Source organism: Euleptes europaea, chromosome 16 (assembly GCF_029931775.1).
Source record: "Euleptes europaea isolate rEulEur1 chromosome 16, rEulEur1.hap1, whole genome shotgun sequence".
Lineage (NCBI taxonomy): Eukaryota > Metazoa > Chordata > Lepidosauria > Squamata > Sphaerodactylidae > Euleptes > Euleptes europaea.
Window position 1 is genome coordinate 33,004,510 of NC_079327.1, and position 22,682 is coordinate 33,027,191.

General features: G+C 42.1%; 1 protein-coding gene across 1 annotated transcript in view; it reads left to right on the forward strand.

The window, feature by feature from the left end:
- The window catches only part of AFF3 (ALF transcription elongation factor 3), a 276,318-nt gene that overhangs the window by 186,366 nt on the left and 67,270 nt on the right, over positions 1-22,682 (forward strand). Inside the window, exon 8 of the mRNA XM_056862161.1 lies at positions 12,015-12,066. Coding sequence (XP_056718139.1) covers positions 12,015-12,066 — 52 coding nt within the window. The remainder of the gene's footprint in view (positions 1-12,014; positions 12,067-22,682) is intronic.

Below are 22,682 nucleotides of genomic sequence, written 5' to 3' on the forward strand. Positions count from 1 at the left end.
CTTTGGGGACTTTGGGGCCAGGTTTGGGGAGCCCCACCCCTGCCGGAGCAACCACACCTTCTTTCAATGCTCTCTCCCCCCCCCCCAAAAAAATCCTTCTTACTCCCTTCCCCACTTTTCTTTGCTGTAGGACATTTGGAGAAAGATGTGGCTATGTGTCTTACCTTGCTCCATGAACACCTTTTATTTAGAAAAATGTTATTCTGCATCTCTTGGTGAACTTGCCTGAGGCAGCTTACAAACTAAAATTTACTAAATGATAATGATTATCATTGTCATCGTCATCTTTCAGCACTGGGGTGATGCAAAGCCTGTATCCCACCTCTGGCAGTAGCCTGGCTGCCACATTTTGAATGAGCTGAAGATTCCAGACCATTTTAAAAGGCAGCCCTTCATACACTGTGTAGACTATAAAGAACATAAATAAAATTATATCCAAATTAGATTACTGTAATGCACTTTAAGTCAAATACAATCAATAGGATAGGCCATCTAATAAACAAAGCAATAAGGTTTGGATTGCAGAAATCTGAAAACAAGTAAAAATCTTCATATGGATCTAAAACAAAGCTTAAGTATTAACATGACATGTTAAACCGCAGTAATTACATGGTAGGATCATACTTATAGTAACAGACAGTAAAAGTTATACAAGTTCACAGTCCCTATTCCTTTACCAAAGTATCTTTCCAAAACATTTCATTACAGTATTCAGCACTAAGTGTTTGTAAAGTGCTGTCAAGTCCCACTAGGGTTTTCAAGGCAACAGACTTTCAGAGGTTTTTTGCAGTTGCCTTCCTCTGAATAATGACACTGATATGCCTAGGTGGACTCCCATCCAAGTACTAACCTGGGCCGACCCTGCTTGGCTTCTGAAATCTGATGAGATCAGGCTAGCCTGGACCATCCAGGTCAGGTCAGAGTATTAATTACCTGTCTAAAAAGCCCTTCTGACACCTGCAGGAGACCCTGCTCTGATGAGCAAAGCTGTCGTGGCAGAGTTTATGGAGAGAGACAGTCCTACAAATATGGGGGACCAAGGCCATGAGGGGCTTTGTACGTGATAACCAATACCTTCAACTGAATCTGGTAACTGATGGACAGCCTGACTGCAGAGCAGGAGTAATATGTGTGCTCTGCCTAGTTTCTGATAATAACTGAGCTGTGGCATTCTGTACAAACTGGAGTCTCTGAGTTGACTTTGATGAGTGACCTATGTAGACTGCATTAGTTTAGTGTCGATATTACCGTGGCATGGATCCAGGGGGCCATGTCAGGGTAGGAGCCATCTTTTGGGCTAGGCTGAGTTGGAAGGAAGTAATTTTGCAACTGCATTGTTTCTCAAACAGCATTTCTTGATCCAGTATAATCCTAGGCTCTTAATTGAGACAGCAAGGGTCAGCTAAACCCCATCAAAAGTGGGAAGCACAATGTCCTTCAAGATCTCCAGCCAGTTCAGATCTTTCAGTACCAGGGTGATCTTGTATCTTGACCCTAATGGTAGCCTGGGTGCTGTATTTTAGACTAGCTGGAATTTCTGGACTGTTTTCAAAGGCATCCACATGTAGAGTGCATTATAGTAGTCTAACCTGGATATAATCAGAGCATGGAACAGCATGACCAGATCACACTTTTTGCAGAAAAATCATACCTGTCATATTAGCAGAAGCTGGTAAAAGACACTACATGCTATGGAGGAGATTTGGGCCTGCAACTGTAGGCCAATATTCAGCAATCCAGAAGCACCCCAAGCTAAAAACCTGCTCCTTTAGGAGAAGTGCAACCATCCACAGAACAGGTTAGCACTTCAAGCAGCTTTGCCATTGACAGACAGCACCTCAGTCTTACCTGCATTGAGCTTCTGTTTATTGGTGCTCATCCTCCCCTTCCTCCAGGCACCTGTTCAGGACTTCCTCAGGCCCTTTTTGGAGACTATATAGATTAATTATAATAAGGCTAGTAAGTCTTCTGATTTGTGCTGAAAAAAGAATTTATAGTCCCTGCTTTTCAGCCATGTTGCCCCCCAAAGCAGCTTCCCATTCAAATAAATAACATACAGGTAAGACAATGGCTGGTGACCCTGCTTCTCCCCTCTTCTGGGGGAGCTGTATTCAAGGTGAAAATGTTAAGCTCTGATAATAGTTAAGTAAACAGATTGTTGCAAAGTAAAATAAAAAAGAAGGCTTTAAAATAGCCACAACAGGCAATGAGATATTGCACTTTCAGCAAGCTGGTTGGCAACTTGGGGAGCATAAACACTGCAGAAATTTATGCTTTAGCACAACACATTCCACAAAACAGTGGTACGGTTTATGTTCTCCCATTGCCTCTCATGTTTAAAAATTAAGTAATATTTTGAAAAGACAGCAGTGAACTGTTACCAGAAATTGAAGGAATATAAACTTACCAAAATAGCTATTAATCAACTAGCAGCAGGAATGGAATAAGTGGAACCAAAGGAGGCAGAATGTGGCTTGGTAAACTGAGTAGCTCTCTTAAACACTTTATTGCTTAAACCTGTTTCCTCCTGTGATGGTGGTAAGTGATTAGTCTTGAAAGTCTGGCAGGCTCCTTGATTTATGGGAGTATTTAGGCTGGTGCAGAGAAATAATCTTCTGGTAAGTGACCATCGTTCTTTCATTTTTATACAAGCTCTCATTTTTATGTTGCTTCTTTGATCTTGAAGTGGGATTACTCTGTAGATCTCTTTCAAGCTACCAGCGGTAAATATGTCATGTTTCAAAAGTGTTTCTTCACTGTCCCCCACCCTTGCCTGCTATCCCAAGATCTGAATGTTATGGGAACATATTATTTCTTTGTCCATTCTAGTAGTTACTGTTTGGAGACAGTTTGGGTTCTGTTTTGCTAATGTACTGTGCTCTGACTTAGTTTGCCAGTTTTCAACAATTTGCTTCAAAACCAGTGATGAATAAAAGTATGATCCATTAGTGAGATATAATTTATGGCGAAAGTTAATAAGAATTGTTTGTACAGTAGGACTGATGTACTTCCCATTGCTAGTTTGGAACCATGCATATTATCTATGACTGTCATCTCGTGCTGGCCAGGTGGTGGTGCTGTGAGCTGATCAGGCTGGGCTGCTATGTTCTAGTTTATGATTGGCACCTATACCAGATTTGCTTGGTCATGGTAGATGAAAAAATATATCAAAAAATAAAACATTAAACCAATATATTGTAGACTTAGGAAACAATTCTGCTCAGAAGTAAGGCCCATGTTAGGACTTACTCCCAAGAAAGTGTCTGTAGGACTGCAGCCTCAGTCATGGAACATATTTATGGACTACTCAGAGCCCAGACCCTATTCATGTTTGGTTTTCTCCAAGTATTTTAGTCCCCTTAGTACAAATAATGGCAGCTTTTCCATTAATAACCATGGTAAAGCCTACTCTTTTGCCTAGTGTCCTGCCTTTCCACCATGCCAAGGCGGCTCACAAAATGCAAACATACACTGTTATAAAAAATAGATAAAGAAATCAATTACAATACAGCAAATTAAAACATTGTCATTACCAGTTGCCAGATACATTTATTACTTCCTCTACAGGTGCATCAAAATAATTCTGCTTTGCATGATCAAGGTCAGCTTGGTCAAGATAGGGGATCAGTCGGTGCACTTGACATAACTAATAGAAAGCGCTCCTAGCCACTTCCCCAACTTGCTTTTCTTAGAGCAACATTGGATCCAGTGTTAACACTTAGGGCCTAATATGTCCATCCATATCGATTCTGTGGGGGAGTTTATTTCCTTAATGTTTTCTACTTCATTTGACTCTCTGCCCACTTTGATATACCGAGCAACACCACCTCCAACACATCTCTCCCTGTCCCATCAATAGAGTTTATATTGAGGGATAACAGTGTCCCAATGATTCTCCCCATTTCACGAGGTTTCAAAAAAAAAAAAAGCCCTATGTCTAAACTGTCATTTAACACCAAGCACTTTAGTTCCCTCACCTTGGCTCAGAGGCTTCTAGCATTAGCATATAAGCTCCTGTATCTTGTTTCCCTCTCTAAGGATCCCTGCTGCCCTTGGGTTTCCTCACTCAGGCACTCCTTTACTGCCCTGCTCTCGTCTTCAACTTCTACCTTGCTCCAACCAATATTTTCCCAAGAGTTTACCACACCATTCCTATGGGATGAGTCGTTCTGAACAGGAGGCTCCTCATCGTCTGCTGGCTTTCCTCAGAATTAGATTAGTCTGGAGAAGAGGAGGTTGAGGGGGGACATGATTGCTCTCTTTACGTATTTGAAGGGTTGTCACTTAGAGGAGGGCTGGGAGCTGTTCCTGTCTGTTGGCAGCAGAGGATAGGATTCGCAATAATGGGTTTAAATGCAGGAGGAAAGGTACCGGTTGGATATTAGGGAGAAAATATTTTACAGTAAGAGTTGTTTGACAGTGGAATCAGCTACCTAGGGAGGTGATGATCTCCCCCTCACTGGCAGTCTTTAAGCAAAGGCTGGACAACACTTGTCAGGGATGCTCTAGGCTGATCCTGCATTAAGCAGGGGGTTGGACTAGATGGCCTGTATGGCCCCTTCCAACTCAATGATTCTGTGATAAGTTGCTCTGCCACTTTTTTGATATTAAGCGGCAGAAACCTGGTTCCCTTTTGGTTCCAGTGAAGCTCATGTCTTTTGTACAGCTTTGGCTTGTCTCAGAAAGTTCCCCAGTGCTTAACTTCTTCCTCTTGGCACCACTTTCTCATCAAAACTTGAGAGGCCCAATCTGTTGCTGTCTAGCTGACCCTGCTTTTTTGACCGTGTGGGTCAAAATACCAGTTACAGACCCTGCTTTCTATTTTTAATGATCAAATCTTCCAACCCAGAGGGGTATTCTTGGTATGAGTATCATATCAAAAGTATCCACATGTAGTAACCAATCTCTGCTTACTGAGAATTCTGAAGGTTCTCTCAGACAGACAGAGGAAGGGGGGAATCACAGACAAAGGCACTGGGAAGCAGGAACCATAGCTGCCATTTTCCCTCCATTGTTTATATCTGCTTATCTCTCTTACGATAAGCAATTTTTTCTTGCTGTTTCTTATCCCATCCTGACCTGGACAGCCCAGGCTAGCCCAATCTTGTCAGATCACAGAAGTTAAGCAGGATCAGCCATGTTCAATATTTGGATGGAAGAGACCACCAAGGAAATCCAGGGTTGCTATGCAGAAGCAGGCAATGGCACACATCACCTCTGGACATCTCTTGACTTAAAAACCACTTGAGGGGTAGCCATAAGTCAGCTGCAACCTGACAGCACTTTTCACCACTACAAGTTCTTCTCTCAACTCTTAGGTGAAAATAGCTGCTTAAGGTAGATAAGGATAATGGAGATAATCCATACATAATGGAGACAGAAGTGACTGTACCTTCTATGATGAAGTGAGCTCTCAGTCACAAAATGTTATGCAGGAATAATTTTTTGTTAGTCTTAAAGGTGCCATGGACTCCTCTTTTATACTACTGCCAAGAACTAACATGGCTACCCATCTGGAATGCTCTATTGTTGTGTGTGAAACTGTAGCTCCAGCCAGCACTCTTTGCTTATTGCTCAGAGAGCCTTCAGAATTTCTGACAGGTAAAACTTTCATGTAGTTGAGCCATTTTGCTGTGTCCAAGTATTGCCAAGTTCCTATTGCATGTTATTTTTCAGCATATACCTTCTATGACAGAAATCTAACAAAGCATTTAAATAGCTTAGGAAAGAAAAACAGAAAGATTCAGTCCCAATTGGAAGAGCGTAGCTTATTTCTGAATGAAATGCTGATTTTGTCACTGAAGGCTGCATTCCAGTTTTTCAGTCATTTAATTTTTTTTTATTTTGCGATGACATCTCATGTTAATGTATCTTTTTTACAGTAACATTAATTTAGTTAAGCAACAGTGACAATACTAATTTTAATTAGCTTTTGTAGTAATTCATTTGTGGCATTCTGTATTAATATTTAGCAATACAGAGTCACTCTTCTGTGCCATTTTAGCGTTATATGTAAGTATTGTTTTGATGAAACAACATGCATTTTTGAGAACATCAGAGAGGGTCCCATTGGGATATTTCAGAATTATATTAGCACTCATTCTCTGTTTTTTATTATTGTTTGATTCTGTAAAATAAATACCGTATATACTCGAGTATAAGCCGAGTTTTTCAGCCCAAAAAAAGGGCTGAAAAAAGCCAACTCGGCTTATACTCGGGTCAATACGGTAGGGTAGGGGAGGGGGGAGGGGGGAGGAGGGAGGAGGGAGGAGGAAAACCTACCATTGCCGCCATCCTTCGCTGCCGGCCCACTTGCGTTCCCGCGGCCTGGGAGCGGCCAGCGGGGCCTGCCTGGGAGCAGGCAGGCCCCCCCGCCGCCCCCGCCCGCCGCCGGCCCGCTCTCCTGGGAGCGGCCAGCGGGGCCTGCCTGCTCCCAGGCAGGCCTCGCCGCCGCCCCCGCCGCCTACCAGCTCGCCTTCCCGCGGCCAGCGGGGCCTGCCTGCAAGCAGGCAGGCCTGGCCGCCGCCGCCCCCCCCCGCCCCCCCCGCCGCCGGCCCGCTCTCCTGGGAGCGGCCAGCGGGGCCTGCCTGCTCCCAGGCAGGCCTCGCCGCCGCCCCCGCCCCCCCGCCCCCCCCCCGCCGCCGGCCCGCTCTCCTGGGAGCGGCCAGCGGGGCCTGCCTGCTCCCAGGCAGGCCTCACCGCCGCCCCCGCCCCCCCCCCCCGCCGCCCCCCCCCGCCGCCGGCCCGCTCTCCTGGGAGCGGCCAGCGGGGCCTGCCTGCTCCCAGGCAGGCCTCACCGCCGCCCCCCCCGCCGCCCCCCCCGCCGCCTCCCCGCTCACCTTCCTGCGGCCTGGGAGCGGCCAGCGGGGCCTGCCTGGGAGCAGGCAGGCCTCGTCGCCGCCCCCTGCCGCCGCCGGGCCCGCGAGGGTTCCTCCGGCCAGCAGGGGCCTCCTGCAGGTCCAGCAAGGCCGCGCCGCCATCCCCGCCGGGCCCGCGAGGGTTCTTCGGGCCGGCAGCGGCCTCCTGCAGGGCCGGGAAGGCTGCGCCGCTGCTTCCTGCCGCCGCCTCTCATGGTGAGTAGGGGGTTCAGGGGCTCTTCCCCCTCCCCCCCTTGAATGGCACTGGGGTCGGGGTGGGTTGGGGTGGGTTGGGAGGTCCCGGGAGGCCGGTGGGAGGGCGACCTGGGGCAGGGGCAAGATCTTCCCTGCGCTCTAAAATGGCGGCCGCCATTTTAGAGCGCAGCTTTACCAGAAAAGGGAATTTCTTATTGACCCTCGGCTTATATGCGGGTCAATAAGAAATTCCCTTTTCTGGCCTCAAGTTTGGGGGGGTCGGCTTATACTCGGGTCGGCTTATACCCGAGTATATACGGTAATACGATTACAGAACATGTAATTAAATCCCCTTAAACATAAAAAGTGTGTATTAAATTTTTTGTCTGTGAAACTATTCCAGTGATAAAGTAGTCACAGCTAGTCCAAATAGCTGTTTAATTTATATTGTGTTAACTGATAGGTCGTGCATTGTTTGGATATAGCTATGTATCGGGCAAGGCTGACCATCGGTTCTTTGCCAGAAATAAATAATAGCAGTAAATTTCACTTCATTAACACAGACTGAAACATGTGTCCACCCATTTATCAAGATGTATTTACATTTTACTGCTTAGAGATCTTTGACAAAGGAATGCAATTGTGTGTTCATACTCCCCAAAGATTAATCTTAGTGCACATGAATATCAAGAGATGCTTGTTGCTGGAGTAGGTGGTTCCGTTCACCTTAACAGATAGACTTTGCAGGCAGCTGATCTGCTTGATAGGCTGAATGTATGAAACCAAATGAAAGTGAAATGCCATTTTTGCTTAGAAAATAATGGGATGCCGACCACAAGTAATGAGATATTGGTTGCATTTGGTAAAGCAGAAGTGCAAGGTGCCTCTCCTTTCCCTCAACTATCCTCTGACCTCCAAAAAGCTGATGTTGGGAGTTGTGGGGGCTATATGCACAAATAACCACATGGTCTAAGGCTGCATTGAAGCAGGGGAGCTGAGCAAAATTACCTCTACCTTCTTGCATCAATGGAGCCTCTTCTGCCAATGGAAGCACTGCAGATTCAAGAGAGGAACAGTTTTACCAAGTTCCACTTTCTCACTACAGTCCCCTCAGCCACGTGGACTCTTAAGAATGATCTGTGTCCTGAAGCGGGTCGTGCTGTTGAAGTGACAGGCTCTTAGAAAGGACCACTTCCTGAGAAGTGATATGTTATCTTATTCAGCCAGTCACCCACTAAGCAGGACTCAACGACTTTACCTACTTTTAAAAAGCAAGTCTTTTTATTGATGTACTTACAGTAAAAATGTATATATATGTGTGAATATGCAAGTTACAAAGTCTTCACATTCATAGACAGTGTATGCAGTGACAATGTATTTTACAATGTATGCAGTAAAGCAAGCAAGTTCTACATACGATTTAGTTTTAAAATCCAACTTCAAATTAGAACAGTCAAATAAGTCTGATTTAGTTCAAAGTATCTAATTCACAATATCTAGAATAATATATTTAAAGCCATACATACCAGTAGCCTTCTTCTTGAGACCCTCTGAGAGAGGTCTGAAGATTTAGCCTTTCGGTGCCTGTATTTGTACTGTTTCAAGCACAGTTAATGATACTGATCTTGAAAGGAAAAACATTTCCTTTCTACTGCCCATGCTTCCTTCCCATTACCAAATATGGGCATCCTGTCTATCAGGCTATTTTTGCCTAACTATAAACAATCAGTTTTGAGCTTTATGATCATTCTATATATTCAATTTTAACACCATTCTCATCTCCAGCAAAATACGCTTTGATTAAACCCATTCATGAATCAATAGCATCTTGTATACATGTTTAAATCATAAAATACAATTATTGCTTACATCGCATTATTACATCTCAGTCAGCCTATCTTACCATCTGGATAGCTGCTTGTTGTTGTATGAAAATATTCACTCATGAGAACTAGCCATGAGGATTAAAATGTCATGAGGTTTAAACTTGTATTGAGAATTATTTTCCATTCCCCAACTGGCAATGAGTCATAGAGTGAGAAGGAAAAGGTTACATCTGTGCTGACATTGCAATTGTAAAAGCACAAATCTCTAACAATGAATATGCAGGCTTTTCTGTCTTAGAAACCTCTGCTGTATTCTGTTTGAAGTTCAGTTTGTGTAGTTTGTATGTGTAGTTTTAGGTTTTACAATGAATAATTGCTGCATATGTACAACACAATCTTATCGTTCATGTGCTGATATGTCAAAGCCTGTGACAGTCCATGACTGTCTTCCACTTGCACTCCATAAGATTCATTCCAATGTCTTGATTTTTAAAAACTCAAATCCCCACTCTACCAAGGACGCTCACTGGGTGACTTTGGGCCAGTCACACACTCTCCGCCTAATCTATCTCACAGGCTTGTGGTGAAGATAAAATGGAGAAGTTGAGAATTATGTAGACTGCTTTGAGTCCCTGTTGCTGAAAAAGATGGGGTATACATGAAGTAGACAAATAAACAATAAATATAGCTGAAGATGGAGGGCGGATGAAAGAAGGTGGGTGGGTGGGTGGGAAGGAGAGAATGAAGCAGGGAAAGGTGAGGATATGGAGATTGCAAGGAGGAAAAGAAGAAACAGTATGGAGAAGAAGTTACAGGGGGAACTGTGCCCCCCACAAGTCTTTGTGAGTTCCCCACTGTGTAACTGGGCCATAGTTTTCCCAGGTAGAGGCTGCAAGAGTAAGGGAAGGAGGGAATTCTGAAGGCAGAAGTCAGATAACCATAGGTTGACTAGTGGGTGGAGAGGAGAGAAGCAAGCAGGAAAGGGGAGAGATTCTGGGGGCTTTCTGAAAAGGAAAAGAGGAAATAGTGGAAGAGGAGAAATGAGAAGCTACCCACAGGTCCTTGTGGGTCCCCCATTTGTTTTCCTCTGTTCTCTGCTTTCTGATAAAGGACTGATCCACCCTTCTGTGGCAGCAGGTGGACATGGATGTCTGTCTACTATTTGCTGTGATCACATGCAAAGTGAGAAGAGGAGATGTGCATTTATGGTAGATGGACATCTTCATAAATAAGTGTTGTTGAAAGGACACATGTTCTTGGGAAGCAGGTGTGTGGAAAACCCTTTGCATAAGACTCTGGAAAGCCACTGCCACTCAAAGAAGTCAGTACTAATCTACACAGACTCATGTTCTGATTTGGTGTAATACAGCTTCATAGTGCTAAGGAACTACTGTTGGCATACATATATACTAGCATACATACGGTGAAACCATTTCCGCATGGGTTAGTTGCCCCAGGTTCAGTGCTGTTGGGAAGAAGGGTTTTTCCCCTGCTTCCCCATAGTATTGTGGTGCATTAGCGCATTTCCTGGGGTATCCACAGCTTCTCCAATCTTTCCCAAACCTGCTGTGTTGCAATGTTTTGGGAAAGATTGCAGCAAAGCCAGGATGGCTGCTGTGTGGGTGGGAAGGTTTAGATTTTCCTGGTACCACCCACTCAGCAGCCATTTTCCCTGGTCCTGTCACTGGAACAGCCATTTCTTCCCCACCAATAGAGGGCTTTTTTAAAAAGCAACCATTGAATTTTGTTATATTGTTGTAATGATACAACATAGGGAAAGACCATTTACAATTCTAGGAACTCATACTCTCTTTAACAATTGGAGCACAAGATTAATTACACATTTTTGTAATCTATAGTTATCACACACTGAACAAAGTAAATTTAAAATTATTCACCAAGCTTCCATGTGAATTTAGCCCAGTTTGGCCTGAGCTCATCAGGGCTTGGGAGCTAAGTGGGGTTGGCCATGGACAGTACTTGGATGGAAGTCCACCAATGAAGACTGGCATTACTATGTGGAAGAAGGCAACAGCAAACCATTGTTGCTCATCTCATGCCTAGAAAACCCCATGGAAAGGGTTACCAAGGGTTGGTTGCAACTCACTGGCACATTCTTCTTCTTAAGATTTTTCCTTTTCCAAAGTGCCCTAGAATGATAGTTATTCTAATGTTATGAAGTATTTATTGACTTGCACAAAAATACTGCTTATGGAAATTGTTATTCATGTGAGCAACATTATGTTAGAACCATGAACTCGCTTGAGATTTGAGCTTCTTTTCTGTGAAAAGATGAAGTCAGTGTTTGCTTTTCATAGAAGAAGAGTACAGAATGTCTTGTGTGAAATTTTCCCCACAAGTCATTCATTGGAGATGTCATCAGAAGTGATTCATATTAAATACTTACCAAACCAATACTTGACATTGAGCATTTTGCTAAGAAAAAACATCCTTATGCTCACTTTTCACACAATGAAGAACCTCTTCAACTTCCCTAATTATCAACTGATTAACATAATCAGTTTATCATTTCTTTCAAGCAAATCTGGAAGAGAACAGGAGTGAATATCCCTTATTCCAGAGATTTCATCCTTTCACATCTCAGAGATAGATTCTGAGGATTCCAGAATACATTTTACATGATTTTATTTAGTAGATCGGCATGAATGTCATCTTTGCCTCAGAATTGGCTGTTGTTGTTTTTCTCAGAAGTATGTAATAAATATTGCAAGACTGTGAAAAGTGCTAGGATATGTTTGTAAATACATAAATTACAATGTTCACACAAGGTCTCCATCACCACCGGTCATGTTTGAAGAAAGCTGGTGCAGTTCCCACCACAACTTGGGTTCTGTCACTATTCTAGAGGTAGATTTATGGTGTCACATAGCATAGTTAAGCAGAATATTTCCAATTTCCATTGATATTACAGAGCATTTATGTATGAATGGTCAGAATTTAACATGCTGTCAGTTAATTACTTACCAAGAACTATTATATGTTCTACCTGACCTTATACTGGGGAATGTAAGAATGTTTGACCATTTCTATATAATAGGTATTTTTATGACTGTCATAACATTTATGAATGATCTCACTGAAGTTAAATATAGATCTTCCTTTATTCTTTCTCCAGAACATTAGAAGATGACCTCAAGTTGAGCAGTGATGAAGATGAGAATGAGCAGGTAAGAAGGCTACCAATGTACTTGCAGTCATTTAATTAAAAGATTGATAAGAAGCACTTTGTTAGGCAGCTGAGAATGCCAGTCAGCAAAGCATGCAGTTCTTTGTGCACAGTCCTAACTTGTGGGTGTAGATTTTCCCCCCACAGGCCCAAGATATTTCTTATGTCTTCTTCTAAGTTAATGGATAAATATAGCTTAATGTTTACTTAAACACCAGCACAATTCCACTGAAACAATGGTGCCACGTCTGAAGCCCATAGTTTATGCTCAGGAGCCCAGAGATTTGTTGTCAGCTCTGGGAAAGGTAAGAAGAGGCTGGCCAGAAAGTTGATTTGTGCTATGGGCTCAGCAGGGCTTAGCCCTGTCATCTGTACAATATCATGTCTAAACCCCAAAATATGGCCCTGAACATATTCAAAGTACATTTTCTTCTCCATTTTGGTAAGCAGAATTAAACTAGGGTCCCTTTCATACAGGCTCTGAAGACCTGCTTTTGCTTCACATGGCAAATTGATTTTTTTTAAGGTTTCACATATCTAAAGGATAAAGCATTACCAAAAACAAAACTGGATCAAAATAGGGTTACTGTTGGGAGCATAAAATGGTGGAGGGGAGAATGATATAAGCTGCCTGGTATGATACAAGCTTCCTTTTGGGGAGAAAAGTGTGATATAAACATAAAATAAATGTCAGATGTCATGGTGTGAACAATGAGGACTGTGTTATATGTGAACAACCAGGACCAATGGGATCTTTTATCACTAACAACAAGAAGCAAAAGAAGCAGTAGTAGTAGGTAATTTATAGTAGTATAAAGAAGGATTTCTAGGAGTTACCTTGTTAACTGGCTTAAGGGTTAGGGAAGAAGACACAGAAACAGAAAGGCCACTTGAGCTGATACTAACTATATATCAAGAAGCCTACTGTAATTAGATTTTCCACACATATTAGACAGATTCTTAATTTTAATTATATAAATGTATTTTCCTCCTTTAATTAGCATCATTTATCCATTTAAAATTACAGTTTTAATTTTACAGGCAGTGATCAGAAGATGTAATGTGCAGAAAGAAGTTTTCCTTGTTTGAGTATTTAATTTCACCGTCACTAAAGAAATCTTACCTTTTTAATCCCCAATCAATATCTGAAGAGCACACAATTAGCAGACCGCTGGGTAGTTAACATAAATCTGCAAGTTAAGAAGACCCAGTTCTCTTTGATTTATAATGCATAAAGTAATAATTTTGTCATCATGTCTTTTGGGAAATGTCTGAAGCTTTGTGTCATGGAGATGTCAAAACCGTACTTAAGATTGTTCTGAGCACTGAATCGTAGTGATTATTGCTTCTTGGTTCCCCCGAAGTGTGGAATGGTGCATGAAACATCACATTACAATTCTCTGTTCTTCAGTATAGAGGTCATTGGGCAGGTTAAATCAGTCTTAGGTGCAATATTAAAAGGTGATTGCTGACTGTAATGCAAATAACTCTTCCTTCCCTTTTTTTCCTTTTGTCCTCTTAGAATAGGAACACTTTATAGCAAAGCAGAAACTTTAAGACAAGACGTAAGCCTTTGAATTCAGTTGTGCAATTCATGTCAATCAGTTGTAAAAGAATTTGAATGACTAGCTTACATGCGTGGAAAAATGATCAAATTTATTTTTCCAACCCTAGTCTTTTAGGTAGGTTTTTCCCCCTCCCTCTTCAGGATCAGGTTGGTTGCCACTGAGGTTTTGTGGCTGCGAAAATTTATTGCCCATAGAGTCAATCAATCCGCATTCAGCAGCTTAGTCTGAATAAATAGAGCCATTGTACTTGTCTGGAATATGTAACCAAAGTTAATCCACTCTGTTTGCCTCTCACATCTCCTGAGATTCATAAAAGGCAACACCCTGGTATGTGCTCTTGGTCTCTGCCAAAGGAATAGTGGAATTGTATAAATAGAAGCTAAGGAAGTGACCAGAACCCATCCTGAGAGACATGCCTCCAAAATGGAACTCCATCTGTAAGAGACAGAGAAATAGAACTGTTTTAATACTTCACAATTCTCTGGAGGTCTTTGGACAGGCAACCTATAAATAACCCAAATAAATAAATAATTACAACAAAGAAGCCAGAGCAAGTGCATGTTAAAATGTGATTATATCTGCATATGGATCCTTAATCTTTGTAGATATTGTAATCTGTTACAGTTTGAAGTCCTAAGCATCCATTTTAGGAATTGGCATGAACATACTGAACTATTTTGGCGGATAAGACTGATTCATGTGTACATTGCTTTATTTATTTACTAAAACATTTATAGCTCGCATTTACTCATGGCTCCAGGCAGCATAAAATATAAAATTAAAAGCATGTAAGTAACAATTAAACCCCAATTCACTTCCAATCCCATAAAATGGCTCAACTTACACTCCCTTAGAAGCTCTGCATGCATGACTCCATTCCCATCATTTGAATGAATGGGACTGCTTTTATGAGCAGGAGCTTTGAATGGAACCAGCAAAACAAAAACCAATGATGTTGTGCTTCAATCTTGTGTTTTCTTCATGATCTATGTTTTGTGTGTATATCACATACTGCAAGGCATAAATCTAATTTTTAGCAGGAAGAGTTCCTGGAATCTAACAGTACAAGCACAGAGTTGACCTGTTGCTCACATAAAAGTGTGTGTGTGTTAAGTGCTGTCAAGTCACTTCCAACTCATGGTGACCCTATGTCCTTCAAAATGTCCTATCATTAACAGCCTTGCACAGGTCTTGCAAACTGAGGGTCGTGGCTTCCTGTATAGAGTCAATTCATCTCATGTTAGGTCTTCCTCTTTTCCTGCTGCCTTCAACTTTTCCTAGCCTTATTGTCTTTTCATAATGTGACCAAAGTACAATAGCCTTAGTTTAGTCATTTTAGTTTCTAGGGAGGGTTCAGGCTTTATTTGATATAGATCCTACTTATCTGTCTTTTTAACGGTCCATAGTATCCATAAAACTCTCCTCCAACACCACATTTCAAGTGAATCAACTTTATTCTGCTCAGCTTTCTTCATTGAGTTTTTCCGCATTGTCTTTTTCCTTATCTCCAAGTTCCTGTTTAGTTGATTTTTTTTAGTTCTGCATGCGTTTTGCTCCTTCTAGTGGTCAATTTGATATCACACTTGATTTGATCAAGAACAAAAAGCTGCTGCTTAAATCAGCAGGAAAATAGGCTAGATTTAATCTTTTACTATAACAAACAGACCACTAGAAGGGAGAAAAACCTGTGTAGAACTTCTAAAAAACACGCCAAATAATGAAAAATTTAGAGACGAGGAAAACGAGAATACGGAAAGGCCATTGTCCAACTTTCAGACTCATACATAGTAATAGGGAATACAATGACATGAATTAACTTGATCTTGGTCATCAGTGACACATCCTTACACTTAAGAATCTTTTCTAGCTCCTTCATGGATGCCCTTCCCAGTCTCAGTCTCCTTCTGATTTCCTGGTAGCAGTCTCCCTTTTGGTTGATAATGGAGCCAAGAAATAGAACATCTTAGTAGGAAATATTTAAAGATAGCCAGGGTTGGCAGAAGGTACCACCAGGAAAATGGAATATTCAGCATGCCATATCGCAAACCAAGCAAAAAGAAATGATTGCTAGAACTAAGCTTGCCAGATGAAAAGAAGCAAGCCTTTCTTTATTATTAATAATAATAAAGGAGAGAAACAGAATAATGTAGACAATAAACATACCAAAATAATGTAGAATAAGTGGATGTTTTCAAGTCATATACATGTCACAAAATATTGAAGTTGATATTAAAACTATACCATTTCCTTCTGTTTAAAAAAGAATAGCAGAAATAATGCTAGGGATGTTACAGCTACCTGATCACCTCAACTTTCGCCTTCCCTAAGGACATATAATCTGGTATGACTCCCAAGCTGAGTCTTTTAAATCTCAGCACTGCAAAGCCAGATCAGCTATGACAGCTTTCATTAATGAAGTCTTAGTTGCAATGCATTTAAAATTGGCTACAAGATTTTAATAGAAAATGAAGTTTAATCATCACATTTAATGATCTCAGGAGCCACTGCCCTTTGCAGCAGATGCTAATTATTTTAAAAGGCTCTGTGTGTTGGCTATTGCTGAATATGCCCATGCTGGAAAGAAACAGAGTGAAGATAAGCTTCATGTAGTGCTGTGTGTATAGCACAAGCAGACTTGATTCGAACATGCTTAATTGAGAGAAGGTCAAGTGTATATTCCCCAATAATGACATTGAAGATACAATGCTGATCATAAATTATGCAAAGTAAGCACTTAGATAGGATTGAAGAGAGAGTGCATGAGACAGGAGAGAGAATGGGGCAGCCCATCAAAACTCATTTCTGCACGAATTCCATTCCTCTCTGTAAGTCCTACTAACAATGGGTTGGATCTAGCTAGCTTTTTTAATGAATCTTGACAAATTATCTTCCTCACTAATTATCTTACCCATCCCACATGCTTTTTGTCCATGTTGGTCCCATGATTCCCAGTATAATCTTTCTGGGTGGCCAAAGGACACCCCTCCATCTGTTTTAATCGGCAGAAAAGCTGGTTGGATCAAACCCAATTTGTGGTTACATGAGCGTTACTTGGTAAATTGTACACAACTGTTTGGGCAGGAATTGACCTGCTTCCTTAGTTGCTGAATTACCTGCACAGAACTCGCTCCTTTAGAGTCTCATGTCCTTTAGTAGATTTTGTCCAAAAGTTTTCTCTGCTTGTAGAGAAAAGTAGCAGCCAGCTGTTTCAACAAGTATGCCACAAATCAAGCACCACGGGATGGTGCCCCATGCAGCAGCTGCCCCCCCCCCCACACACATTCTGGTGTTGACCTCTAGACTGAGTAGCCAGGGTGTAACAACAAAAACATGGACAGCTGTGGGAACCTGACAGTTATGCTATGCCATAGCCTCATTTTCTCCTCCTGTGCCTCCGGGTTGGTCGCGCATGAGCAAATGACTATTCAGTTTAAAATTAACATTTAATTTCTTGATATTCCAGATTCTGCAGTGCACAAGGAGTGGCCGTAACTATGGCCGTAACTATGGTTGAGGTTGGATTATGATTACAGCAGAGTGTTTGCCACTACCCTCATTTAATACAGCTGTTTTGCGCAGCCCACCAAGCTCAAGAAACGTGTAATAAAAACATCCACCCCTGACTGAATTGTTGTGGCCTGTAGTGATTTGGGTGTCCAGTCTGCCTCTTTCAGCTCTCTGGGTCACTAATTAATTGACACCTCTTTTACAATTTCACCTTATTGTCCAAAGGAGCTAACCATGTTGTCAAATTGTAACTTTGGTTAAAATGCCTGCAAACAGAAAGGTGCACACAGGAGAGCCTCTGGCCTCTGTATTAAAGGTCTGAGCTCTCCGTAGCCATTGTAAGACAGACCTTTCAGCTTTCTACTCACTGCTGCTGTAGCCGTAATTACTTCATTCGATCCCAATTACAATGAAGGCCTTTAATTTCCTCTTTGATTTCCTTTCAACAACAGATTGCAACTTCTGACAATTTTTAGTAGCTTGTTTTGCAGACACTGCAACCTGAATAACTGTTGATTGTGTTCCCAAGAACTGACTTGGTTGCAATAAAGGATGAAGATATCAGATAAAATCTCTAGAGAATGAGAAGCAGAACAATTATTGCTGCTGATAGAATACTTATTTTGTCTCATATATTTGAGATACAGCTAGAACCTTCCTTCTACATTGATATGCTGAGGGGAAATCAATGGAGTTCGTTGTGAATGGATTGTATTTCCTGAGGATTAGGAGGATGGAAACAATCCTGTGTCTTACAGCTGGTTGCTGTTCGGGTACTGATGCTGAAAAGTGAACCTAGAATTTCCTGCCCGGTTCTTCATGCCATCTGTTCAGTTCTTCTTTGTTGTCTCCAGTTCAGCAGTATAGTCAATATTTATTTTGGTACATTCTCCATCCCTGCTCACGTACCATACCAATATTCTTGAAAAGAACTAAATCTCAAAAATGCTGAGCAAGAAGATTATATGAATGTGGATTCAAGGAACCAGTGTTAGCTCAAATACTTGGCTCTCCCATTCCTTACTTGCAATATAAACATAAGAAAATAAACTAACAAAAGGTCATTGTTCATTCAATATCTGGGAAGGCCTTTTTCCTTAGCAGTTGAAATACAAACAATAGATTGTGCTGTAGTACATAGGGCAGCAATGAATCTTTCACAAATCCCATTTGTCTTTCTGTGGGGAAAATTCTTACTGAAAAAGAAAGAAATGCAAAAGTTGCTTCACAATACCTGGCTCTATGGCAGTAAGCAGTCTTTAAGAATTCTCATAAGGATACTCACTCTGAGAAAATCCCTTTGCCAATGTCCACTACCCTAGTGCTGGTGTTAGGTCCCAGTGTTGGTGCAAAGAGCTGAAGTAATCACACACTGTTGGTGTGATAATCCCATGTTCAGTTATCTAAATGTAAGGCTGAAAAGACCAGATGGTTAAAGGTTTCCTGAAGCTGTAACCTTCAGCTCAGTTACTCCGTTGCCATGTGCATGGAATCAAAATGTGTTTCTGTGCTTTACATTTTATTTCCCTTTATTTTTTAACTGTCATAGTTTCTTTCCTCCCGGAATACTGAAGAAAATTTGGTACACTCAATGTCTTTCTTGATATATAATGTGTTGCATTTGGTAATGTTAGTAAATGCAAAAGGAAATCCAAATTAATTAGATTAGCTTCTCTAGCTCTGTCTCATTTGGGAGTTGATCTCTCTCCCTCCTGAGGATTCTATCTGAAGATTTTCCATCAATGTTTGTAAAATTGAAGGAATGAAATCCCAGAAGTAGAGTGGAAAAAGACCTCTTGCCCATGCCCTCTGCAACTTTTTATTTTTAAAAAATCTAAATACTTTTAATATCACATTAGAGAACAGAATTCTCTTTAACATGATATTAATTCTGTAAAAATTATACCACATTTAAAATGACAATTTTACATTTTGAGAATCTAGGTGAATTATTGGGTGTGTGTTCAAGATATCCTGTAATGCTGAAAGTGCACAGCCCGGGATGGGGGGCATGGTTTCCATGCATGGGACATTGGGAAAACTTAGGTAAGTCATGGAACTGCATTTACAATGATCTCTAAATCTCAGGGCACTGGAAATGCTGTGGCAATTTGCCATCCTCAGCAGTTACTCTCTCCTAAGTTCATTGACTTCAATGTGATATACTCCCCCCCCCCCGACAGTCGTGGGAGAGGGGAGGTTGGTCCTTTTGTTTTTAAAAAAATTTGGTCAGATTTCTCATCAGAACACCCATGGGTCAGCATTTGAGCCAAGGTGCGGTCCAGTTGTTTTTTGCATCCATCCCTGTTAAACAACATGGGGGACATCGGGCAGTTAAAAATAGTGTGGTACTAATGATAAACTTTTGCTTGCATTGACAGAAAGGTATGACATATCTCAGAAAGCTGTCCTTTGGAAACAGCACCACCATTTGGCAACCCCAACCAAAAATATATTATTCTTTCTCACTGTACATTTATGACTTCTCTTCAAGCAGTTATTACTGTGAAATTATCAAAACATAGGTAGCCAATATGAGATTTCCAGAAGTGGCAATGTTAACAAGGTTCCACTACAAGAAGTAATTTCCCTTTTCAGCTCAATTTTGTTCTGCTTCATTTCAGAATCTGCATCTGAAAAGATGTACGGGTGCTCCTCACCCTTACCTTTCAATTTGGAGGATGGTAAGGCCTCACTACCCTCCTTCATGCCATGAAAAATGCTGGTCCTAAGGACTTGGACACTATTCTTTGCATACCAAGGTGATTAGGCATCAATGGAAAAATGTAGTTTCTTTAAGGCGTAGATGCATGGATTGGCTCTCTGTTCACCTACCTACATTATGTGGTACAAAGCGAGACAGGGTCAGGGTTGGATCCGATGAGTCCTCTTTAGAGGATGAGGATGCTGGAGATCAAAGCCCTGGCAGACCCTGCGGTGCCTGGGACCTCCAGCTCCCGGGATCTATCCCAAGATAAGCAGTCAGCCTGACTGCTGGGCCAGAAGCTCAGAGGGCTCATGGACAGAAGCCGGAATCAGAGACCAGGGCTGCTGAGGAAATGACTAAGGAGAGTCACCTATTGCCAGGAATCCCGTGGTCCTGACCCTAGGAGTGTAGAAAATGGAAAGCCCAAGCAAAAGCTCAGCTCAGATAGAAGAGTGCACAGGTTGCCTCCCGAGGCCTCTCTTCTGTCCACATAGCATCAGAAAAGGCAGTCCTACTTGTGAGGCATTGCAGGATGCTAAATAGGGCCTGGCTATAAGTGCTTGCAGACTTCAGGCTACTGTTACAGCTGTAGGCATTCATTCCTGTTCAGCTCTGGCCATTGTGGAATTAACAGTTCTTATAGTGCCTGCCTTGGTGTTTGCCTACTTTGACTGTGCTTGTGAGAACTTCTGCTTGCCTCTGGTCCATCAATGTGAGCAGGGCAGACAGGTCCCATCTTAGTTGTGAAGGAATTAGTTATAAGGAGGATGCTACAGCACAGGCAGAATATGTCCAGAGTAGTTTGTTATCATGAGAAATGCACCGGATGTCAAGCCAGCCTGATATATGGAAGAGTGACTGGCCTTATAAGTGTCTCCAGCTCAGAATGGAACCATTTGAGACTAAACATAATTTAAAATTATCTGTAACTAAAGGACCTAGTCTAAATTCAATAGAGGCTAGGGTTCATCCCTAAGGATAAAATATTAACATTTTAAACAATGTTATACACAGTGTATTCTAGAAAAAAGAGTGGTAGCCACAGAGGTATATTTGCCTGTCAACCACTTGTGCTCCAGTTTTACTGTGTAGAGCACAACACAAGTGGTAAAAGTGAGACCAACTTGAACGTTGTCTTACCTGGTTAGGTACCAGGAATAGCGACTGTATCGGTGAAGTACGGGGCAGTCCCAACTCCACTTAAGAAGGCTGTAGTATGTCTGCTCCAGAAAAAAAGACAAAAAATAAAACTTCTATAGATCTCTCTGATCTTGGTAACGGTAGGCCGTTTCCAATATTACATTACTTGACAAGGTGATTCTTGGATGAAGCTAATTATCTAGATCCTTTTCAATCTACCTTTGGTATGGTCATCAAAGTCTGCATAGCTGGGATGGGATTGGGTTCCAAATCCTTTTGGACGGTCCAATCTAGAGGGTGGCACTAAGAAATTGGTATTCAACTTTGTGGCCTCTGTGCAGTCCCACATAGGAACTGCACGTGTGCAGGCCAGCCACGGAATCCTACTGGAAAGCTCCTGAAAGTTAGCCCAGCAACAAGGAGTGCTCCCTTCCTCCGTCGCATGCCCAGAACCAATGGCTCTTCCTGCCAAAAAGGACATGTGACGGAGTAGCAGGGAGCACTTCCCTCAGTTCTCCTTCTGCCGCTGTGGAGAGAGGTCTTTTTTTTTGTTAGCTTCTGTGTTTGGTAGTTTTCTTCAGGAATTATACCTTACCCCCGAGTTCTCTCGGTTATTGTTTCCTTGTCAGGAAAATGTCTTCATCAATGACGCTGTTTAAAAAGTGTGCTTGCTGCGGGACAAAAATGGCCCAAAATGACAACCTATTTACCCCAAAATCCCATCAAGAATGAACTTCCCAACTGAAAGAATTATGGGGAAAATCAATGAAGATTCCATCAGAACCTGTCGGTGGAACTCAGGGACTTAAGTCACCATCGTCTTCTAAGTCCCGTTCTTTGGGGGCTGAAGAAAAAAGAGCAGCTTCAGAGCCGTTGGCTCACAAGTCAAAGAAAAAGGTTAAGCACAACTTGGTCTCAGGTTCTAAATCTTCTAAAAAGCGGGTGTCAAACCCTTTGACCTCGAATTCAGCCAAATGGGCCAAGAGTCCATCAACCTCAACTCCTTCTCAGGGCCGAGAGTCATCGCCTCACAAGGAGGCTGCAGCTTAGATGTTACTGATTGGAGTTGGTGATCATTGCCTCCATCTGTCTTCTAGCTGCAAAAGCGGTCTGATTCGTAGATGGGCCCCATGCACGTTATTGCCTCGGCTCCGATTGACCAACCCTTACCTCCTCAGAACCAATCACCTCCGGCACTACAGTCACCAGAACATATATCAAGGGCTACAAAGCATTCAGAACCAACCCGTACTGAACCAGCTCATCAAAGTCCATCTTCTTCCTCTTGATGTCACTGTTGAAACCAAGAGAAATGATCCAGGTCTCCTCATTTTCTTAACAAACCAAAGACCCCTTCACCGACATTGAGGATGGAGGTTGATTACTCATCATCGGAGGATGACATCATAGAGGTTCTTAACGTACCATCAGATGATGAGGATTGCTCGGTCCACTATTATTAGGAACCTTATATTGAACCTGCCCCATGATGTTGGGTAGATTACCCCCAAGAGCCTCAGTACCCTTATTGGGATCCACACCCTCATCATCCTTGCTGTTCACAACCTTGCCATCAGCAATGGAGCCACGAGGAACCGTGCTGTGCCTGCCCGCCCATCCAATCTCACTACACCCAAAATTGAGAAGACTTACCCTTGACTTCAAGGTCAGAACCAAAGAGGTCATCGACACCAT